The sequence below is a fragment of the Tripterygium wilfordii genome, chromosome 12 (genome assembly GCF_013401445.1).
Source record: "Tripterygium wilfordii isolate XIE 37 chromosome 12, ASM1340144v1, whole genome shotgun sequence".
In the NCBI taxonomy this organism is placed as follows: Eukaryota; Viridiplantae; Streptophyta; class Magnoliopsida; order Celastrales; family Celastraceae; genus Tripterygium; species Tripterygium wilfordii.
The window spans coordinates 4,047,576-4,067,744 of NC_052243.1; the positions used below are offsets into that span (position 1 = coordinate 4,047,576).

At 36.7% G+C, this 20,169-nt stretch overlaps 2 protein-coding genes across 4 annotated transcripts; one reads left to right on the forward strand and one right to left on the reverse strand.

Moving 5' to 3' along the window:
- The first annotated feature begins 11,265 nt into the window (after window positions 1–11,265).
- On the forward strand, window positions 11,266–15,306 carry LOC120011152 (uncharacterized protein At1g01500). Of its 3 annotated transcripts, none has more exons than XM_038862217.1 (3): window positions 11,266–11,468; window positions 12,185–12,999; window positions 14,796–15,306. In XM_038862217.1, exons 2-3 carry the CDS (start codon window positions 12,283–12,285, stop codon window positions 15,027–15,029), a joined length of 951 nt encoding a protein of 316 aa, XP_038718145.1. In that variant the 5' UTR covers window positions 11,266–11,468; window positions 12,185–12,282; the 3' UTR covers window positions 15,030–15,306. The 3 variants fall into 3 exon arrangements, with proteins under 3 accessions (XP_038718145.1, XP_038718144.1, XP_038718146.1); XM_038862216.1 differs by having other exon boundaries at window positions 11,268–11,575; XM_038862218.1 differs by lacking the exon at window positions 11,266–11,468 and adding an exon at window positions 11,527–11,641.
- LOC120011153 (CRAL-TRIO domain-containing protein C23B6.04c) lies at window positions 15,081–19,968 on the reverse strand. The gene is given in 7 exon segments (XM_038862219.1): window positions 15,081–16,352; window positions 17,030–17,198; window positions 17,200–17,273; window positions 17,349–17,447; window positions 17,576–17,752; window positions 17,932–18,026; window positions 19,085–19,968. Coding segments are annotated over 6 exon segments (885 nt in total). The 5' UTR covers window positions 17,998–18,026; window positions 19,085–19,968; the 3' UTR covers window positions 15,081–16,052.
- Between the last annotated feature and the right edge of the window lie 201 nt (window positions 19,969–20,169).

Consider the following 20,169-nt stretch of genomic DNA (forward strand, 5'->3'; position numbering starts at 1 on the left):
ATCGAACCGATTTCTTGACTATTCGGTTACCAGCTGCTCAGTTCTACCAATGTCTCAATTGATCAAACTTGAGACTAAGAGGTTATTGTTATGTCTCTGCACACGTAGAAAAATGTGAGTTTTGGGGTTCCTGATATAACTTAGGTGGACGCTCAAGTTAGATTGATAAACAATAGGATCAGTGAGACAGTTCGGTATTTAAAACTCTCTATTTAGCTAGTAGTGAATAATGAAAAAGTGAGAGAGATTTACCTTGGTGAAGGTGATCTTTTATATGAATTTTGAATTATTCATTAATTTTAATTGCATACGATATTGTGGGGGGTGAATCCCCTAAAAATCTTCTTTAGATCTTTTCTAGATCTCATTCTTATTAGGTGATGAGTGTTCCTCGATGTCCCGAGATATTTTGGATACCTGGGGCTCCGAGGTCATGCTTATCAAATAATACCGAGAAGTACCGACCGAGGTGACATCTGGGTGTATCAAGATGCTCCCCAATTCAATCTCTTTTCATTCACTTTATACGGTGACACATGTCAATGAGGGGTATTTTAATATTATGAGGATCAATAATAAGAAGCAATCAAAGACAATAGACAATCAATCAACATGAGATACGATTGCTTTTAAATCAATAGTGATACAACATGAAAAATCAAAGGATCTACTTTTTATTTGAAACACAACATCAAATTTTACATAATAAAAACATGCATAATAATTATAGATAATCGGACAAAAACTCAAAATATTTAATATTTCAATCGTAATAAATTATATTTTTTTCCAAAAAAAAATATGTTGTTAGATTAGTTAGACCAATTATTACACATTTACAATTTTTATTAAAAAATTTTATACCCAAAAACCGAACATGGAAGCCTAAAATCCTGAGCTCTAAAACCCAAATTTGTCAACCAATACTAAACGAGTTTGGATCCAGAATATGTGCTTCTGATGTGGATAAAATGTGTAACATAAGCGCGATCTAAAAGGTGTAGTAGTGGTGGTATTGGACCACTTATACCACCATATTCGTTGTCGCCGTAAAAAGCCAGGCACGTCATTTTCCAAGACGTGAGCGATTCTCCTACTCCACTAGATAATATATTACATAAAGAAATAAAGTAGCACGTTTAACTGAAATTAATTATTCGTTAATAACATGCTTAAGGTACCTTAATTAGAGTTTTAGTGCACGATAAGCATGTTATCTACAGTAAGTGCGAATATGATTCCATTAAATATCTATCACCCTATGCAATGTTGTAGTAATACTTATCGGATAATTACCGAGAAAATTAAAGGTTCTTGATATCGTATCAAGAATCAAAGATTCCAGGTTTAAGAGATGAGAAGGATAATTAATTAACGGTAATCTCTATCAATGAGTAGGAGAATCATATTTTGCACGCATAACCTTTTCGATTCCAGATGTCCATGAATGTGAAGATATTCTGTTTACCCAATGACACTTTTGTGTTCTTCAAGATTTTTGAACCCTGAAACGTTCAAATGCTATTGAGAGTAATAATTTTGCGATAACATCCCACATCGTGAAAATTAAGGAAAATACGACAATAGATAAAGAGAACTCATAACCTAACATATTAAGACTAATTTTTTGGGTCTAACTGAGGATGTTAGGCCTGGAGAAACAAATCCGTGAGGACTTTGACTCAGAGCGAACAATATCTTAATGTGTTTGGTTTGCGAATCTATCCAGAGTTCAACCCAATTTATCCGAAGACGAAAAGGTCTTGATCATTTTGTTATGACATTCGAGATGCAAGAACCCAGGGAGTAGAATAGCAGCAACCTAGGTTTCGGGTCTGCCTAATAAGCATCGGGCCAGGTCTCCCGGTCAGACCAATTTTGGAATCCCATTATATACACCCTCTAGAAATAACTGACCCGGTCTGGCCGGGTTTGAAAAGCCGTTATACACCCCTATCAGACCGCTTATGAGAATTCTAAGGACATTGGACTTGAGGCCCAATAAGTTTCATCACCTAAACCCAAAACATCTTATGAGAAAGCGAATGACATGGACTTTAGGCCCAATAAGGTCCATCATCAACACCCAACAAGTTGTTGTATGAAACCAGGATAAATATAAATTTTAAATAACAGCTATTCACCTTCAGTGAAGAATAAAACAAATGTAAGTAAAAGCAAACATACAATGGTAAACAATTGCTAAAAAAATGCCAAATAATAGACTAAGTGAGAGAGGAGTGACTGACCCTATCAAACATACCTGAGGCAAGAATGACCACTATATATGTCAACATTCCTTATTTTTATAAGCGGAAGATACATGTAGTTATACAAAATATATTAAATATGAAACATGCATGCATATTAATTCATTATTTGTATTCATGAAAATATTAATTGAGTAATTGTCTTATAGGTTTTCATGATCGATATAAAGTTTCATCATGCATTTTAATTATGTTCATAAATAGATACAATAATAAATTGAATTTTGTTAATTGGGCATGGGTTATTGTCTTCAAAAAGTTCATTGGATCATGAATATTATGAATTCATGATAGATATAAAGTTTCATCATGCATTTTATGTTCATAAATAATATTATTAATACTAATTAATTGATTAATTAAAATTAAACATCAAATGTGACGTGACAATATTACAGAATGAGAGAAAAGTGACGTGTTCATTGGATTATGTAATTGATATGAAGTGGGTCGAGTGATATATTGATAATAAATTATAAGAAGGTATTAGTTAATTTAGTTTGGTAAAAAAAAAAAAAAAAACTCAAAAAAATATATGTGAAAGTATTGGGGTAAACATTAGGTGAGGCTAGTTATTTTGGTCAATTAACAACTATTCAACTTGAATCTGACATCCCGGCTGAAAGTATGCACAGCTTTCATAGTCTCTGGCTCAGTTCAGTCACCATCCATCATCTAGTCATGGTTGTGATTTGGCTGACATGGACCCATGCATCGTCATAACATTCTATTACAAAACATTTTATTTTGGAATTAAGGTTCCGAGAAATCACTTTTAATCACATACATCTAGTTGTTTTTTAGCGTGAGGTATATACAATTTTTTTACTTTGGTAAACAAACTGTAAATATGTGATGATCATTGCGATGACTTCTATTACAGGAATTCTTGTCCATTTAGTTTTGAACTTGGTTTCATGTTTCGGCTGCTATGTTATATCTACATGTTTTGTTCGTACTCGGTCAAAAGCTTTAGATTAACAGAATAACAGGAGGCTGTTAGCTAGGCAAAATTTGGCAAACCAAAGCCACTCATAAATCTGTTATATATTTTCTTTACTTATGTTCATTCTTTGAAGAGTTTGCAATGGATTTTCATCAATTTTTCATATGTAGTATTCGTCTAGCTATTTTTTGGTTTGTGTCTATGAGTCTATCAAATTATATTCCACCTTCTAAATTTTGTATACGAGAAATATTGAAAGAATTGAGGCAAAAGGAATGTAACATTGATGGATAATATTTATGTGAATTTGTCAATGAAGCACGTGGAAAATATAGGAAATTGGATCCGGGGTGTATTGATGGGTATTCGGATCCTGCAGGAATGTAGCTATGAAATGTTGAACTTAAATCGACATGTGGTGCTTGTTAAAACTTTTGCTGCTATTTGCAATACATTTATTGAATCTCTTGCAATATCGCAGGCCCTGCGATGTGGAAATGAGTAAATGATGCTTGAGAGAGAGAGAAAATAAAATGCATACACTCTCTTCATTACAGTCAAGCATAGATTTACTTCAAAGGATGATCCAATCCTCCCATAATACCAAACTTACTCCTGCAGTGAGATGCTAAGACATGTTATTCCACCAATTAAAAGAGAGATGACCTGGTAATAGACCAAGTAGGCAAACATTTCGGCCAACCGAGATGTCCTCCTCATGGTAGATTTAACAAGCATAACATCGGGAACCTCAAGTCACCAAACAACTCGAGACACCGAGGGATCACTCATCAAAGATGATTCACCACCAAAAATCTCCTCCGCAATTAAGGACAATCAATTATATCATATTCATATAAAAGATGACATCCATCCAGGTAAAATCTCTCTCACATTCTCATTTTTCTCTACTAGCTAAAGAGAGAGCTTTAAGCACCGAACAATGTCAATAGTCTTATTCTCTATCGAGTTGACTAGAGCGTTGAAACGTCCTCCCTAAAGTAAAAGGTGGGATTTCAATCATCGCCAGCTCGAGAACCCCAAAACTCTTGTTTCCTCCTTTATACGAACAAAACGACTTCATCATGATCTCTAAGTCGACCACCTTATACGTCGCCAAAATCGAACAACCAAATATAGTAGAGTAGTCGAGGAATCTATTTGATTTTGCACGTCATCCCTCCCAATGTGATAAAGCTTACTCTTGATACAGTTTGATATTTATTTATTTCACTCATTTATTAGTTGGAATTATGTTTAATGACCCAAAAAAATCAATATCGGGCCTCACTTCTATTACACAAAAAGTCAAGTCAAACACGTCTCCTAATACAATCACATTAACAAAACATAAATTTCTATACATTATCTCTTCCCACCCAACATGGAGGCTAACAATATTTCATACCTCCATGTTGTCCACAATAAAACAACACAAAAACATAAAATCTCAATACAGTCACATCAACAAAACAAGTCTCTCAATATAATCACATAATTAAAACACGTATTCCAATACAATCACATCAAGAAAACATGAAATCTCATATACTTTTATTGACCCAACAAAATTTTATCATTGTGGTCGCCCCAACCAATCAAACAGTTACCATTTCAGATTATCTGTTATCTTTTATCTATTAGCTATGTCCAGCGCACCCGGATAAGGAGCGGGTGACAAAGTAGGTTCGTGTCCTACGCTTTTACACAAGTTGCTCTCTTGTTGCTCGTAGTTTTTGACTTTGCTGCAGCGTAGTAGTACTAGCCATGAGACCTCCTTATTGGCTGTTGCTTCTGAGGTTCAAGTCGGCACAAGAAGCTTCTCCACGCGCCGACCAAACGAGTAAACAACTAAACATCAGGTTTAATAACAATTGCAACAATCAGTAAAAGTCAGTCATTGGAGCGTAACATCCACGTGACACAAGAGAGCATCCATTTGTGTCCAATAAAAAATAATATAGGGCTTGTGGACAGAGATGGAGCCAGCACTAGCACTGGTAACAACAAATACTAGCTCAGTTTTTCTTCTTCCCCAAAAATTGAGATTTCAGTCCTCGCCAGCTCATTTTTACGTCCACACCACAAAGGCACAAACCTGAAACCCCATGATATGGACGGACCCTCTTTATCTCTCATCTTTTAATCTCTCTCCTCTCAGAAAACTATTGACAAAGAGAGTGTGAAATGATAGTCAATAACTGTTTAATACACTAATTTACAAACAATCAATCCCTCGAAAAACATATTACGATCATTTGGGAAATCTTCTGGGGATCCTGGTTCGATTTCCACTCAGAGATCGCAATACTTTTGTATCCATAGGCTGAGTTTAGGTTCAATTTACCTCCGTGTCAAGTAGGAAATCTGTGTGCACAGACCAGTTTTTTGGGGATATTACGATCACTTGGGGAAGTCTGAGGCCTGCTTTCTTCAAGAACAGCTTAAGATGATAAACAGCAATCATTCTAGTTTCCTTCTCGTAATTCATAGATGCAACAAAGCAAATAATCCAAGACAAATATAACAATAACTCATCAAAACAAACCAAGATCACTTGGGAAGTATTTGTTTTTCCTTCCAGATTCTTTGCTAACACATAGAAATTGTTTGTTGGGATAGATTAAAATAAGATTATGAGAAGTAATATATCATTGCAATGGATACCAAAAGCTTCAGCTTTTCTTCCCTTAAAAGAGTCATGGGAGGCAACAAAGAGAAGTTACCAGATTAGCTGCTTTTGTTGGGTCTACTTTTTCTTCGTCTACTCCTCCTGGTGGGTTTTATTGATTCCTTCTCTGCAGGTTTTATTGAAGAACCCGATGGTATTCCTGCTTCTGCTTTTACTGGTTTTTGTTGTTGATGAAGCTCTGGTGGTTGTTCATCGCTGCTTTTAGGTTTCTTTGAATGACTACTCTCTTCAACCTCTTGTGCAGCTGGCTCTTCTTTTTGTTCTTCGAGTTCAGTCTTCTCAACGATCTTGCGAGGCCTACCTCTCTTTCTAGGGGTCTGTGACTGACTCTCTGCTTGCTGGGTTTCTTCTCCTGTTGATGAAGCTTCGGCTATTGCTACTGATAGTTCCTTTGTCTTTTGAGGTTTCTTCTTACCCATCAAGCCTTCAACAACAGCAATCAATAGAAATCCAATTTTCCAATCTTCCACACCAATACCCAGATTTTCTAAACCCCAAAAATGCCAAAAAGATTCCAACTTTCAGTAAGTTTTTTCTTTTGAACCCAACGAATCCAGTTTGTGAAAGACCCACTATTTCAATCTTTCACACCAGAACCCAGATTTCCAAAACCCCAAACAGGTTAAGCTTCAAGCTTTGGACCAGTTTCTCTCACTTGATTGAATCCCAGACGATCTATAAACAAATACCCATGTGATACCTTTTCCTATTTTTTATCATAAGAAGCTAAAGCAGCAGAAGGATTGATATCTTTGACCACTAACTAGATTCTGGAAACCCCATTTTAGACCATCTATTCACTCTTTATCCATACACAACAACCAATACAAAGAAAAAACAATACAACTCTAAACAATACTCAAAAGGCCACTAAAATCAACTTTCCTTTTCCCCGTCCATTCTCATCTATATCTATTGTTTATATATAATCAAACAAACCTCTCCAATCCTCTACTTTTGTTGCAGAGAAGAGAAAAGACAAGTTGGGAGAAAACGGGGGACAAAAGAAAGAGCGATGGGCTTAGGAAACATGGTGAGAGGTTTGAACCAAAGGTTTACACTATAGAAAAAATGGGCGCCTTCTGTGGGTCGGTGCCACCACTTATGTCTCTTCGAGGGCTTTGCGTATTCAATCAAGGTTTGATATGGTTCTAATCAGGAGTTTGTATGGCCCATGGTCGTCCATGGATGTCATCATCACTTTTCAGTAATCAATCATTCTTCTGTTTTTTTTTTTACTCCTTGTCAATGTTTCAATTACTAGTATTTAGCATTGCATCATTACTCTCTTCAAATATCATATAAATCACGTCATATTTGCAACTCAAAATTGAATCTTCTAAATAGAAGTATTCATCCTAATTAACTCGATCACTTAAATTGGGTATGAATGGGTAGGTTCCTATATAATTGCATATATATAGTCGTCAACATGAGATAAATGGACAAATAATATACAAAGTGATCGAAACTTCAAATATTTTGAATTTATATTCAACAGTTTAGAATTGATATGTCCGATCACGATAAATTTGATTTTATTTATAAAAAAAAAAAAGTATACTGATAGATTCGTTTATGATTTTTGCAAATTTTTTTGACACAGTCCTGCCCCCAATCTACGGGTGAGATAACATGTGGCAAGCCCCAACGAGATCCACGCAATTCTAAATTTGGAGCACTTTTAGTATTTTATACTCCTTCCATATTGTAAAGATAGTCCTACATCTTTTTTCACATAGAGTAAGAAAATCTAATTAATATAGTAATAACATTTAATTTTTCTCACATATTTCCTAATACACTTCTAATTAATACTTAGATGATCATAATTAATCCTGTGATAACAATCACATTAAATAGAGGTCTTTTAAGAAACTAATGAACTAATTATATTCTAAAAAATGAAACATGACTATAATTTGAGACAGACGAATAAAGAAAGTATGACTATCTTTACCAGAATGAGGGAATACTAAATGCAAAAATGAATAAAATGTATCAGAAGAAATCCTTGACCTTGGTCAAACTGAAGGTTCCGACCAATTACGTGCTCGAGCCTCGAGGTCTTGCTATAGCTGCCAAGAACAACGTAGACCAGTAAATAGATGCCTAGATGGGTCAGAAATATTATGTCCTCTTGGCCCCCCACAAAGGCAATAAATATCCATATACACACATCTTAGGCTGCGAGTTGGACTTCTTCAAACTCGGGTTCGACCCTAAACCCTAAATGAGCTTAAAATTAGGCTCTAGTTTGGCCCTTTTATCATACAGGCTGAGCTCGAGCCAAGCCTAAATAGGACCTTCCATGGATAGCTCGGTCCATTTTCATCCCTAAATAAAATAATCAACATCGTAAGGGTTCTATGACTTATATCAATTATGGATATTTATATTTTTTGTCACAAACAAAAATTAAATTGAATATGAAAAGTATATAAAAATTATGAATCGTTGAATATAAACTTGAAACATTATATTTATTTTTCACGTTCAAATAATTTTTTGTTTAAAACAAAAAAATACTATTGAACTCGTAAACTCAATTAAAATACAAAAATAATTTTTCAAAATTGTTTTATAGTAACATTAAAAGCCACTACAATGGGGTGGGCGGTATATATATTTTACAATAGATCCGTCCCGATTTATCAGCCCCGTAAATGCCAACATGCCACATCTTCACCAATCCTATGGGTATGGTCGGCCCCCTTGATCTTCCTAGTTACAAAATCGTGCCAGTGAAGCAACAGTAAGAGGCTCGAATTTAACAAACCCCGGATTGGATAGGTCCATTGATTGAATACCATATACAATTATAAGTAGTTAGGCCTAAAACACACTCTCATTCATCAAATTAGACACCTTTTATCATTAACTTTATTTGAAATATCACCAACACTCAATAATCTCTAGCTAATTCAATTAAGACTTCCACAATAACCCAAAAATATGTTACCATGGGAGTCAAATCTATACATCAACCTTAATGCCTACATTTTGGCTGCTGTCAATTGCAATGGTGTCATTGTATTTGGGTCATTAAATTTTATTTTAATGGACATGACAAATAATGGATGTCTTTGGTACACTATACAATACAATGGTGCATTTTTGCTTGTTTTGGGTTGGTGTTTTTTTTTTAAATAGTGTGCATTTGTCGGGAGTCGTGTATCTGTCTAAAGTGGATCTCAAATTACAATGATACAAGTCAATATGGGGGCAAACCAAAGCTCAGGGCCTCATGCTTGGCCCAACAAAATAAGGCAAATAAAGTAATATTGTTGTGCCCACATCTTGATCCATGGTCCAGCAAAATCAAACCCATGGGCCAACAAAATTTCACAATTGCAAATGCTCTTATGATGCGAGTAATTGTGACTCTTCAACTCATTTTCTTTTAGTTTTGGCTTGACATACAACTTCATTTGCTGGTGAAAATAAAACACAAATAATTACAATAGTGCATGTGGACGAGCAATGACTCGGTTGACAATTGATTGTATTAGACATATATGTGTCAAATGTTTGATTCTAATGAAAAACAAATTTCTCACTGATATTTTTTTTTAAAAAATGTATGCGGATGAGGCCCCTGCAAGCAAGGCAGAGGCAAGGGGGGCTACACTAGGATGTAGCCCCCAACCCCAATACTACCGCACATATATATATATATATATATATATATATATATACACACTACATATATATGTATGTGTGTGTATATATTTTTGTGTGTATTTTTTAGTGGGTGTATATAAATGTTTGTATATTTAGATTGATGTTTGAAAAATACATAACAATAGTAACCTTTATTTTATGATTATTTATATTAAACAACAATATATTACAATATTATGTGTTCTGGGTCTTTGATTAATTTTCATCAATTTTAATATGTATTTATGTTAACATTTTGGGTTACTTTATGAGAGATCGAACATTAAGATAAATGTTCATCGATAATATGATTTCAATAAATTCTATTGTTGCAAAATAGCCCAAAATTTTTTTCCAGGACGCTGCCCCCAAACCCCCGCTAAATTTTTTCAAACAAATAAAAAAAATACAGCCACTCCATCATTGATTCCTGGCTCCACCCCTGCCTGCAAGCTGCAATGGTCATGACAAACGTCAAGTCTATTTACCAAAATTCAAAATATTATATGGACCCACACTAGTAAATAAATATACTAGATGTATGTGATTATAATTGTAAAAAAATTACGGTGACTTATACTCTAAGGTCCCTTAACCCATAGTGTGTGTATCAATTTATTTTTTTTGATAAGCTAGTGTATGTATTAATGAGTCGTGAAACGGACTAAAGTGCTCTTGTTTATGGCGAGAGGGACTGGATGGCGCATGTCAGAAGATCGGGCAAACAAAAACATCCCATGGAGGTGTTTGGGCCGCTCCCTTCGTCGTGGTCCGGTTCCAATAGTCATTGTATGGGCTTTTATTAGGAACCAAGCATTAGTTATTGGGCCGTAAAGCTTTCATGGCGGTGTCGGCATTTGGCAGATAGTACAATCTTGGCCCGGTCCCTGTACTTGGCATGTGGGCCGCAATAGTCTTTGTATGGGTTTTTAGATTAATCCAGTGGCCCATACTTTGCACTTGTATAGTTGTATATCTTAATAAAAACAAGTCCTTAATCCTCTTGAAAATTGAAATTGCATATATAAAGACATCCTAATAAACTTTATGTACTTATTTGCATTGATGCAATTTGCATGCATTTGAGGATGCATGTTTTCTGCCTGTCCGTAATAGGTCTTATTGTGTTATAAATCCGATACTCATGAGAGCGCTACATGAATTAAATCCAAACAATCCGAAGAGGTATTAGTCGTTATGCTCTTATTGCCCGCATGATTTTCTCCTTAAAATGATTATCTTGGTTTACTTCTTATAAACCACTACGAGATACAGGATACAAGGTTTAACATATTGTGTAAACAAACTAAACTGTTGGAGCTGGAAAATCAAAGGGCAATGCGTGTTTATAGCCGTTAATTGCTCTCTACGAGTGCACATCCCTTTCGGAATCCAGACCCCCCAGCCTCGTGAATGCAAATTCTTGGCTCCTAATCGGATAAGATCACCATGGTCAGAGTCAGACAAGCCCCATCTCCCTCAAACAAACAGAGACGCACCTACCAAATACTATAAGAAATTAAGGATGGTCGTTAATGTCCCATCGAGGAATCCCAACAACTCAGATTTCTCCCACCTCTAATATTTATCAATTATTTCCTTTTAGCCGTGTTGTCCACTGTTCATAGATTTCGTCAACAATTGGGTCTTTCCAGTCTTTTTACGCCACGAATTGCTTAGTGGGTAATCAAAAGCTCTAATCTTGATGGTCGAAAGTGATAGGGGAAGTCACGCTTGATATGAGTAATCGTTTGAGATTTTTGTGGACGGGAAGAAATTTCTTTTCTCGGAAATTTCTTTTTATGCCTATTTATATGTGGCTCGCTATAGAATTCTAGCGAGACAGACTTGGCACGTGTATACTTTTCTTTTCTCGTCACAGCCGGAAGATTTGTAGGTATATACTATGCTTTTGGCATATTATTTTATTTTAGAGTTTTCGAGTCAAAGATTCAACAGGTTGTTCTTCGTGCTCATTTGCTCCAGTTGGGATTTGCTGGAAAGGTAGATAGCCAAGTGAATTCAGATTCGACTTAGTAGGCTGTTGTTTTCCTTTGATTTGCATTCACAGTAATCAAATTTCCTGCTCTGTGAAAGGAAAATTTGTTCTTGTTCGCAAACATTTTATACTTGTTTCCTTATTGTCTCTTTCACATTTTGATGTAGGTGTTAATTAATTTGGACAGAGATGAGATATTGTTTCTCTGATTAGCTCATCCAATTGAAGTCTGTGTGGTTGATGCCTTGAATCAAACTTTACTTAAAAATTTTGTTGTTGTTATGTGAAGCTGCGGTTAATACTTTGTACTTGGAATAAATCATACCGTTTTTGTATGCTTTTGATATTCTTTGTATTGGTCAGATATTATTGTTGGGACTTCATCTCGATTCAGTTATGATTTTTTCTTCTCTTTCACCTATTTCAAGGGTTCCTGTTCCTAAAGATTAGGTTTCTCTGTTTATACTTTATAGCCTTGCTTTGCTTTGGTTGTGGATGGAACTTTGACCATTCTGGTTTCTGGGTTTTCGGTTTCTTCTCTATTCATTTACTTGTTAACGTTTTTGTCATTTGGGATTGCCTGAACAGAAAGCCTTTCTGTTGTTTTGTAACAGGTTTTCTGTGGCAATCTGATTTCTGTCTGTTTGGTTATATCCATGTCAATTTACCAATCTATCTTGGAGGGTTTCAGTGAGGATTAAGCTCCTGAATCATGGATAGTCCTTATGAAGCATCACACAATGGTAATGGTGAAGTAGCCGATTCTGGCAGTCTCGAGATTGTTAAATACACACCATTTCGACCCTGCATCAAATTATCATCTCCTTGGTTTGATTTGAGAGTCTTCTATGTTAGAGTGAGTAATTTCATGGTTGATGATTCAACCCCTGAGTCTCTCACTCTTATCCATATACCCCTAAGCCCTGACACTTTTTTGGAGATTAATGGTTCTAGAAGTAGTATTTATTCCGATGGTGCATCTTCAATCCTAAGAAGAAATCGCGTGGACAAAAAATCAGAAGAAGCCACATATGTGAGCACTGATAGTGTCAGGTTAACGGGGAGCGCGAAATTCGAGGTGTTCCATAAAGATGATCTAATTCTGTCAGGGGTTTTGGAGATGTCTAATGGTAATGGCTTCAATGGGGATATGAAAGGTAATGGGAAGCGATGGACCATGAATTGTCACTCGGTGATAACTGCTGGCTCCGGTTTTTTGAAGGGAAAACATATTTCGAGTCATGAGTTATCATTACCAACAATAGAGGTTTATGTTGCTGGCTGCTTCTCAGGGAAACCAATCATCTTAACTAAGACTCTGCAGCTTAGTTTCCGGAAGAAGCATAACAGGATGGGTGCACTTGATGTGATCCCAGAGCATGAGACGACTGAATCCCAGAAAGATTTGTCATCCGATCAAGATCTTAAGGTATGCATTGCCTTTCTAGTTTTGGGGTTCTCATTTGGATTTTGCTGCACTTAGAATCACATAATTTGGGCATACTTCTAAGACTTGGTTGTTAATTAATTAATTGTGATATGAAGTGTTATTGTTTTCAAAAGTGATATAAACTTTTGTTCCTTTGAAAAGCGATATAAAGTGCTGTTAATAAACGTATGCGATGATGTTATTAGCTCCCTTGGCTGTTCCCTGTGAATGTGCTTCTCGTCGAGAAACATGTTTCTTGATTGAAAACCCCGTACTTCTTAGGCTTTGATACTTGACTGAAAAAGCGAATTTATCCTAGATAAGTCATATGGAGGTATGAGGAGGACACAGTGTCCAAGTGATGGTGATGGTACTCAATTGCACTTCTCATTTTTTGTTGCCTTGTTTTTAATATCATCCTTACCACTAGCCACCTCACATGGTCATCTCAAAGCCACTTGGTGTTATCTGTCCACCATGGTCCCATCCATAATCTCCTGGGCCAATCCTGGATGTTTTCTGGTGGCCATTTTTCTGTTCATCAACTTCTTGATGATTTATTACTGTTATTGAGTCCTGTAATCCTGCTTCCTAAGAAGTTCATAGTTCACACGGGGCCAATCAAGATCGAAGCAGTGATGGGAGTCTTATGCATCTTAGACACTGTGCATTTCTTTATTCAATTTAGTTTGAATGTTTTACGCCATGATAAGGCGTGCCCTAGTAACTACGTTGGCCATAATAATAAGCAAAGTAAAAAAGCCCTTGCAGCACTTCTGATTTTGCTTGAACAGATGGCAGTTTGACCAAAAATAATCAGTTTGTAGAGGAAATACAGTATTTATGCCTTTTCAATTGGTTTTCTTTGAGCATTTAGGGCTCGGTTAATTCAAGAGAAGAGTGGTTAGGTCCTTCCCAGAATTGGTTCCCCAGCAAGAAGCGCTTTTGGTCACACCTAGAAGTGCAACTATCTCCTGGTTGTCCACCCAATATCAATTTTTTCCTCAGCAGGATAAAAAAGAAAAGAGAAGGCATGACACTTCTGCTTGACGGCCGAAGCATACATAATGTTTTCAAACCTCATTTAGTGTCTTTTGCAATGCTTGGGTAATCATTGGTTCTTGACTTGTGAATGAAAATTTAAACATACATGTGGATATCTTGAGCCAAAAATTTAAACATTCATGGGACATCTTCATTTGAATGGATGTTTTTGTTTGATTTTTTCGTTTATTGTTCTGTCTTAGATAGTTAGCTGACCCTAATATATTGTGGGTTTAATGCTTTGATGATAATGAATTCATCCTAGACACTTGCATTGTCAAATAAACGAACCTCTTGTTTTATCATGGAGGTACTTGGGCTATTCTTGTGCAATGTGTAATATCCTCATTGCGCATTATTAATAAATCGTGGCAAGTTTTTTTTCGTCCTCGTTTCATGGGTCCAGACCTGTTCACTCTTGCACTTGTTGAGGTTTATATAGCCTAAATGTAGAATTGAGGAAGAAAGACATCTGAATGAATAGGGATTACTGGCTGGATGGATTTATCAATATTTCTTTTAGCCGTGCTTCAGTGAATGGGGATTACTGACCTGGTGAATTTATTAATATTTCTTTTACCAGTGCTTTAGTTACTAGTGCATCACGCCTAAAAGGGTTGCAAAATGGCGTTGAATTACTTTGGTCAAAAAATTCTCCCATTGTTGTTGACTTTAAGTTCTCAGTTTTATTTTGTATTGAAGGCCACATATGCCCATAATTCATGGTTGAACTTTTCAATTTTTATTTGCAGGTAGCAGAATATAGAGACTACAAACCTGAAGCCGATGAAAACTACAGCAACATATACTGGCGGAGGACAGAATTCATGGAGGGTGAAGATGGTGAACTTTCATGGTTCCATGCTGGTGTGAGGGTTGGTGTTGGAATTGGGCTAGGCATGTGTCTGGGAATAGGTATAGGAGTTGGCTTACTGGTCCGTACTTACCAAACAACCACTCGAAACTTCAAGAGGCGACTTGTATGATTCTTGTCAGTTCCCTCTGTCCATAGGCAGCTGCAGATTTTGACTGAGTAGTTTTTTTTCGCCTTTTTTTCCCCCTCCTTTCTTTGCATGTATTTCCTGTCTGAACTCTGAACTGATCTCTAAATGAGTCATGGTGCTTGTTTAGAAGAAAGGGTATATAAGTAATCGGCTCCCTAAATGGATTGGAACGAGAAGAGAGAGCAGTCAGCTCATATTGATGTCGAGTGTTGCACATTTTGGCTTGTATTTCCCTGTAAATAAAACTGGTTTTTATGAACCCAACTACCCAAGTTGAGTATGGCTTCTTTGGTGATTGCCACTAATGCCATTGTTTGCTTATTTCCTTCTCTTTGAATTTAAGCCTAGTGTATATAAAAAAGCAACTGAGCAAGTATTTTTGCTATGTTTTTATCATCCCACCAGTACGTTGGATGAAGAGATTGAGTTAATGAAGAACAATTTGGCATCTGGAGAGTGACAAACAGTGTGTTAAATTCCGGTATCAGAATTATACCGGTTAGGCGACTGATATACTGACTACTGTATAACCAGTTCAACTTATTGAGCGCTACAAAGATAAAATATATACACTGCCAAAGATAAAAATAACAAAATTATGTTGCTTTTGGTGGTTAGAAGTATGATTTTCTACTTGATTGTCCAAGTTCAATTCTCACTATATCTCGGTTTTTATTTGTAATCGTACAGGTGAACCGGCCGGTACCCAGTTGAATTCGGTATATAAAACACCGGTGTCAAATAGCAAGGCTACACTGAAGAGAAGTCATTACATATTCATTCAAAGTTGGATGGACATGGGACAGGGGCAAGATACAGTCCAGAGACTATAGAGGTCAACATGAGTCGAAAACCTTGCATGCTGGCTTTAAACTCCGATACTAAAATTAAAGTCTTGGCCTTCATGACTAAACCTAGCTGTTTATAAAAAAAAAAGATCCAGCTGCCACTATGGTTCTCAGAGAATCAATGAAGCAATACTATTATTAGTTCAAATGGGGATGCTTAGGAAGTTGGAGATGCAAGCAGAACTGGTTCTGGAGCCACTTCGGCTCCATTATGGCCATTACTAATGCTTCGCAACTTGTCATCCAGTCCCCAGAAGGCAGCAGTTTTCAGATCATCTTGGACCATTTGTCTCGAAAAGTCTTCATGGTCATACTTCAGCACGGCTTTTCCCCCAAATTCAGTTGGAAGATTGTCATCATCAAAATATGATCTCATGAGTTCTACACTGTCGGTATCCTTGGGATACACAAACTTCACCTTTTGGAATGTTTTCGCGTCAATGAAATACTTGACAATCTGCATGTACAGAAGCAAAACACATTATCTATGCAACCACTCCCCGAATGGAAAAGGAATACATTTTGCAGTTTATCTACTTCTTATTGACTAAATAAGATCATCATTCCCTTCCAAAGAAAAAAAAAAACATTATTCAGGATTGCCCCCGTCACCGGAGCCAGGAGAAAAGATCGGAGAAAGAAAGAGTAAAATAAGCAATTTCAATTACAACCCAAGAAAGAAGACCCGAAGTAACTGCAAAAGTTTGAAGCGAACACCACAAGGTCAATTATAATTTATAAGAAGCACGAGGAAGCATTCAACCTCTAGGCTATACACAGGATGGTAGCCCTTAATATGGATCAGATGTCACCTAAAAGTAACAATCATACAGTGATTAATCTTCATATCCAGGTATATTAATCTTCACGCAAAAAATAATAGTGATACTAATGAGTATTATAAGTAACAAATAAAGAATAATCAGAAAATGTAACAACAATCTTCAGGGTAAAGTAATTTCTTTTACCATCCAAAGTTCCAAACAAATGGTATTGTTAATGAAGTAGCTGATAATCCTTAAGGGGACCTCAGTCCATAGATGAAAAATTAGGAATAGGTTAAGTAATTTTAAGCCAAGAGACATTTAATATTCAATAAAGAATCACACGCAATCCAGAGAGTAGAACTCGAACCTTCCAAAATGCCTCAAATATCCGAGGGGGATTATAGAGAAATGCTATGGCTAGCCTCTCAGGGTAATGGTTTTGTAAAATATTGATCGTCTCTCGTGCTGATTTGATGGGAACTTTGTTGGTTATAGACCATCCAGTGAAGTCGATCAACCATGCCATTTGTTCATCCCTCAGGAAGGTTGAGGACAGCATTCTCAAAGAGATATACCAAATGTCGCATCTGGTTATCAATTGACTTCGTGTTCTGAAATTTTATACTTGTGTCAATTTTCAGCAATGAAGCTCGATATATGTACTATGAATAATCCACAAATGATACCTGCATTCCTGGTCTCAATATAAGAACAGTTCTTCCATGTCGGTCATGAAAATTTGCTTTGTATATTTTTCCTGTCTCACTTTCAACTGCAACTTCATTCTGGAAACAAAATCATTTATAAGACTGAAAAAGGTTTATGACTCCGAGCTAAAAACAATGCATTAATTATTTTAATTATCATAGTAAGCATCACCGATTCAATATGCAGAACATTGAACCCAACCTACCCAGCAGATTTCCTCAGGCTTGTAGACCAATCTCCATTTAATTGTCTCTTCAATCATTTTCTTTGATTTGTCTATGTTCCAGTTTCGAGCTTCCAAATATCTCCTCAAGCATGCATCGTCACAATACTGTAAGATGCGTCCAGAAAGTGGTTCTATTGCAGCTTTAAGCTCATTGACCTAAACATGTGAAGTAATTATAAAGATCAAATGCTGGCTACTCGGCTCTACATTTCACATTTTCACTTAATTGAGTTTCAGCCTTCAGGTAAACATTCTGAAATGGCAACCAATAAAATCGAATTGACTCATAGTGAGGCCTCCATACCACAGGTCCACAGCACATCGCAATTTATTACCTTCGACACTGAATGCACTTCATCATTCTCCTGAGCATGATTAGTATTATTCCAATGACGAAACATGATGATTGACACCACAACCCGACCTCAGCCTATGACACTGAATATCAAGTCAGAGAAAAGCAACTGAACAGTATTTCAAGTTCCCCATGAGCATCAAATTCTTCATCTAAAACACTGTTTTGTAAATAAATAATAAAAAAAAGGCAACATATAGATCCCATTTCCAATCATAAAATCATTGTCATGAGATCCAAACCATTACCACTGGGAACAACTTTCAAATCAAGAAGTTGAAGTGTTGCTTGGTAAGATATTCAGAATGATACGAGATGCCTAGGCCTTGCCAATGCACCTCAAATCATAGCAGAAACAATGAGTCCTTCAAGCAATAAAAATAAGGTTCATTGGACGTAAGATGTTACTAACATTAATAGAAAGTCAATCCTCATTTTCATATTATTTTGATGTAGGTCCTTTCAATCGGAAACTGCAAGCATGTATATAATATATTTCATATCCACAAGACCCATAGACATAATTAAGCTGAACAGAACCAAGTCAAGTCATTCCTTGAGGAGGAAAAAGTTTTACATCGACAACCCACCAAAAGGGAAGCAATGATGCAACTTTTGGCCATATGATCCATCCCTTAACACAAACTCTAGCCAAAGAAATCATTTATCAGGCAACATAAGCATATGAATATCCCACAACACATATACAAACACCAAGCATGATTCAACAACTGCCTACAGCCACCGTTGTCAGTTCTCTTTCTTCATTCAGTCATTCAAACAAACATCTAACACAACCTTCAACCTGAAGAAACATTTTAGTAACAGGGGAAACTAAAGATCAGATTCCCAACAGGAAACGTCTCCTGGGGGGGGTTTAAATCTAGAGATTAGACAGAGTCTTCCTGTTCACAAATCAACAAGACCGTCCCACGAGAATCACAATCTCCACAGGAGTCCGGAGAAACACACATTACCAGAAAATGGAAATTATTCAGGACTCAAAAGACCAGTCTGAGCTGCTTCTCTCAGCCAAACCGCGTCGATCTCAAATCAAAATAGGACTATCATTAAAAAATTCACCGAAATAAAATCCAAAAAAAAAAATTAAAAACAGCTCGGAATCCACTCACCTAGCGGAAGGAGAAGAAAGTCCGAATCTTTCACTCCTCTGATTCGTTCCAAGAGAGGGCAAGAGAGTTATAGCGGGATTTGGTGGCCTTAATTCTTCACGAAAATGTCACGAGTGCTACGGAGATTTCCGGTGCAAGTGAGACCGGCCGGTGTCCTTTTAGAGAGAGAAAATCGGTGAGGAGTTTCTTTTGTCTGATACTCTCCCGTTACGGTGAATCCGTACGGTGACGTTTTGCTATGCTGAGGAAATAAAATGTTGCGCACTACCTGTCCTGCCTTGTGCGTTTAACGACTGCAGCTGGATCTCCGATTGTCGTGGGAGTAAATGTTCAGGTTTTACAAAACACGAGCGATCATATCTACTCTTGTGAGACAGAGAGATAATAACGTCCAAAGGTCTACTCGTCCAACGATCTTCAACAAGCAGGAATGGAATGTCTAGAGATAGATTGGCCTATTCAAACCACAAAAGAAAGAAACTAGAACCGATTGATTGCCTTCGTGGGTTGGGACAAAGTGTCCAGATTCCATGCCGTCGCATGCTGTGATTAATTAATAAAGTAAAGTGGCTGTATTTTCTTGATATTGTCCACGTGACTTTCTTTCAATATATTCTATATACGATTTTGGTTGTGATGCTGATGCTAAAGTCATGGAACTCCACTATGAAAACAAAGCAAGAAGCGAGTCCCAGAGTAATGGGCAAGAAAACGTTAAAGGAATGCACTTTAGAGATAGTGGGATTCCTGACTTTGTTCTTATGCTAATTTAAGGCGATGAGTAGTGAATTTTTTGTGTAACGAGACACTCCTGTGGTTTTAATTTTGAAGACCCAACTATCAGCGAAATTGATGATGACCCAGGTGGATTTGAACCACCATCCTCCCAACACAAAAAGTGTTTGGGCGCTCTGACCACTTTGAGCTTATGGATCCACAAATCAACACACCAGAGAACAGTAACCTCTTCAATTTTTAAAACTAGCCCATCAGCAACACTACGTAATTTAGCACAAATTAAGGTGCTCCCAGGCAGGTAACCATAACCCCCAGTCCCGGACACCCTCGGAATCCAGTTTTCCAAC

Bases quoted from the DNA above. Each gene is read 5' to 3' on its own strand.
- LOC120011152 (XM_038862217.1), top strand. From the start codon at position 12,283: ATGGATAGTCCTTATGAAGCATCACACAATGGTAATGGTGAAGTAGCC. The intron at 13,000-14,795 runs GTATGCATTGCC...TTTTATTTGCAG, and splicing joins CATCCGATCAAGATCTTAAG to GTAGCAGAATATAGAGACTA.